This window comes from Frankliniella occidentalis, unplaced genomic scaffold (genome assembly GCF_000697945.3).
Source record: "Frankliniella occidentalis isolate FOCC.00 unplaced genomic scaffold, Focc_3.1 Scaffold351, whole genome shotgun sequence".
NCBI lineage: Eukaryota > Metazoa > Arthropoda > Insecta > Thysanoptera > Thripidae > Frankliniella > Frankliniella occidentalis.
In genome coordinates, this window is record NW_026267474.1 from 127,124 (window position 1) to 128,158 (window position 1,035).

Sequence of the window (1,035 nt, forward strand, 5' to 3'; positions counted from 1 at the left end):
GTTTTTCATTCGTCAAAGGCAGTCGTGGCACGTGATCAGCTCGACCAATTACAGAAACCGAAAAGTCAGTGAGTTTTTTCTTCTCCTAACTTCTGTTTTGGAAAGCCTGGAATGCCCTATTCGTTTTCGATTTCGGAAATGATTCGCACTTTCACACATCTACAGAAGAGCGGGCTGAGGAAGTGGAAGCATTTACGGGAATGAGAGTTTGATTTCTGTTTCTCTATTTTTGTGTAGCCATTTGCTGTTTGGATCAGACGAACACCTGGCTTGCCTGGCTCGGACCACGACCGCGACCCTCTGGCATTGGACGGGGACGTGCCGCATGGGCCGCGAGGGCGACGAGACGGCCGTCGTGGACCCAAAGCTGCGCGTCAAGGGCGTGCTGGGTCTGCGGGTGGCCGACGCGTCTGTCATGCCTTCTGTGCCGAGCGGCAACACCAACGCGCCCACCATCATGGTTGCCGAGCGCGCCGCCACCCTCATCCTCAGTGACCACGGCTTGCCACGCGACGATTGACTAGAAGCCTAGTCCACAAGAAAGTGTTCGAGGGTAATATCCCGCTGGGATAGTACTGGAAAGCTCAACTGCAAGGTGTTCGGGAAAGTTCTTCACGCTTGACCTGGGATAGTAAAAGACGGTAAAAAGTTTCTAGATAAGCAGCACGACGCATCCTACAAACAAAGTTCGATCTTAGGCCGGACTATGTGTTTTTTACAGCCTGGACTGTACTTCGGAGTGCAGTCTTGCATGTATTTTAATTCTTGGTAAAAAGTTTAAAATAAGAATTGAAAAAGGCCGTTATAGAGGACCATAGTGAGACAAAATCTACAAAAATGCATTTGACATTCCCACCCACTAGGTCTAGCATTACAGTCCGACTAAACTTTAATTTTACAGTCCACGCTGTAACAGATCAGACCGCAAATTTGAATACAATCTGATCGTGTTCTACAATACAGTGCAAACTGTCATAGGTGGTACCAGGTGCGACTGCCCGGGTGAAACGGTTTGTATACAACTCACTAAGAAAT

At 48.6% G+C, this 1,035-nt stretch overlaps 1 protein-coding gene across 2 annotated transcripts in view; it reads left to right on the plus strand.

Moving 5' to 3' along the window:
* LOC113213638 (glucose dehydrogenase [FAD, quinone]-like) overlaps positions 1-1,029 on the plus strand; it is a 40,547-nt gene extending 39,518 nt beyond the window's left edge. For both annotated transcript variants that reach the window (XM_052274204.1, XM_052274203.1), the window contains one exon: positions 238-1,029. In XM_052274204.1, coding sequence (XP_052130164.1) covers positions 238-520 — 283 coding nt within the window. In that variant the 3' untranslated portion in view covers positions 521-1,029. The remainder of the gene's footprint in view (positions 1-237) is intronic.
* The last annotated feature ends 6 nt before the right edge of the window (positions 1,030-1,035 follow it).